An 880-nucleotide genomic window follows, 5' to 3' on the forward strand; every position below is an offset into this window, starting at 1 on the left:
GCAAGGACGCTCCTCGGAAGTAAGTAACGACTTACAAGGATTTTTAGATTTCTTTGACTAATTATACAAGCGCCATATAATTTGGGTGGTGTTTATTGAAGCATAACACTTGCTCTCGTGATACTGTATTGTTCCTCACTTCAGATCGGGGAGTATTTGAGTGTGTTCGGTTGGCGGTGTGTGCGGAAGCCATTTCAGATCGAGTTAACGAGGATGATGCGAATAAGACTTTTATAGACGGGTTTATCTGCGACCATCATTTGGATGAAGAATAGCGTTAATTCGTTTAGCCTTTTGTAAACCCTTGGTGTGAGATTTGTATATGTGAAGGGATTAGATATACTGGGATGTTCAGTTTTACAATGCATTGTGCCTTCATTTAGCTCTAAGGTCACGCGCCTCTAGTGGGAGTTTGCGTTGGTCCCTGTTTCTCCTGAAGCATCATGACCTGCCTGCACCTGCTGTTGACTTTGGTCTGTGCTGTCAGCTTGGGGACACCTGTAGAGATTCAACGGCCACGAGGAGTGCCTCTGACAAGTAAAGTCATATATCATTTATTGCATATTCTGTATTAAACCTGCACTGGTTTCTCTGCACATTCTGGTCTAACTGGCTTAACTCTTATTTTGTCTAAATAAATAAAGAGAAACCGTTTTATGAGGAGAACAAGCCTTTCACCTGTCTCGATGGATCCCGGACTATTCCTTTTGACCGAGTGAATGATGACTACTGTGACTGCAAGGATGGTTCAGATGAGCCAGGTACTTCGGTTTTTAATTTGGTTTATAATTTAAGATGGATTGTCTTACCAGTCTTTTAATTGAAAGCTTCTCACCTCAGATATACAGTGGGTACGGAAAGTATTCAGACCCCCTTAAAT

At 41.8% G+C, this 880-nt stretch overlaps 1 protein-coding gene across 1 annotated transcript in view; it reads left to right on the forward strand.

Annotated features, from left to right (window-relative positions):
* The window catches only part of LOC107576775 (glucosidase 2 subunit beta-like), a gene marked incomplete at its 3' end in the record, with an annotated part of 6008 nt that continues 5128 nt past the window's right edge, over positions 1-880 (forward strand). The window contains exons 1-3 of the mRNA XM_016262907.1: positions 1-19; positions 391-537; positions 645-761. Coding sequence (XP_016118393.1) covers positions 444-537; positions 645-761 — 211 coding nt within the window. The remainder of the gene's footprint in view (positions 20-390; positions 538-644; positions 762-880) is intronic.

Source organism: Sinocyclocheilus grahami, unplaced genomic scaffold, assembly GCF_001515645.1.
Source record: "Sinocyclocheilus grahami isolate Dianchi unplaced genomic scaffold, SAMN03320097.WGS_v1.1 scaffold4319.1, whole genome shotgun sequence".
NCBI lineage: Eukaryota > Metazoa > Chordata > Actinopteri > Cypriniformes > Cyprinidae > Sinocyclocheilus > Sinocyclocheilus grahami.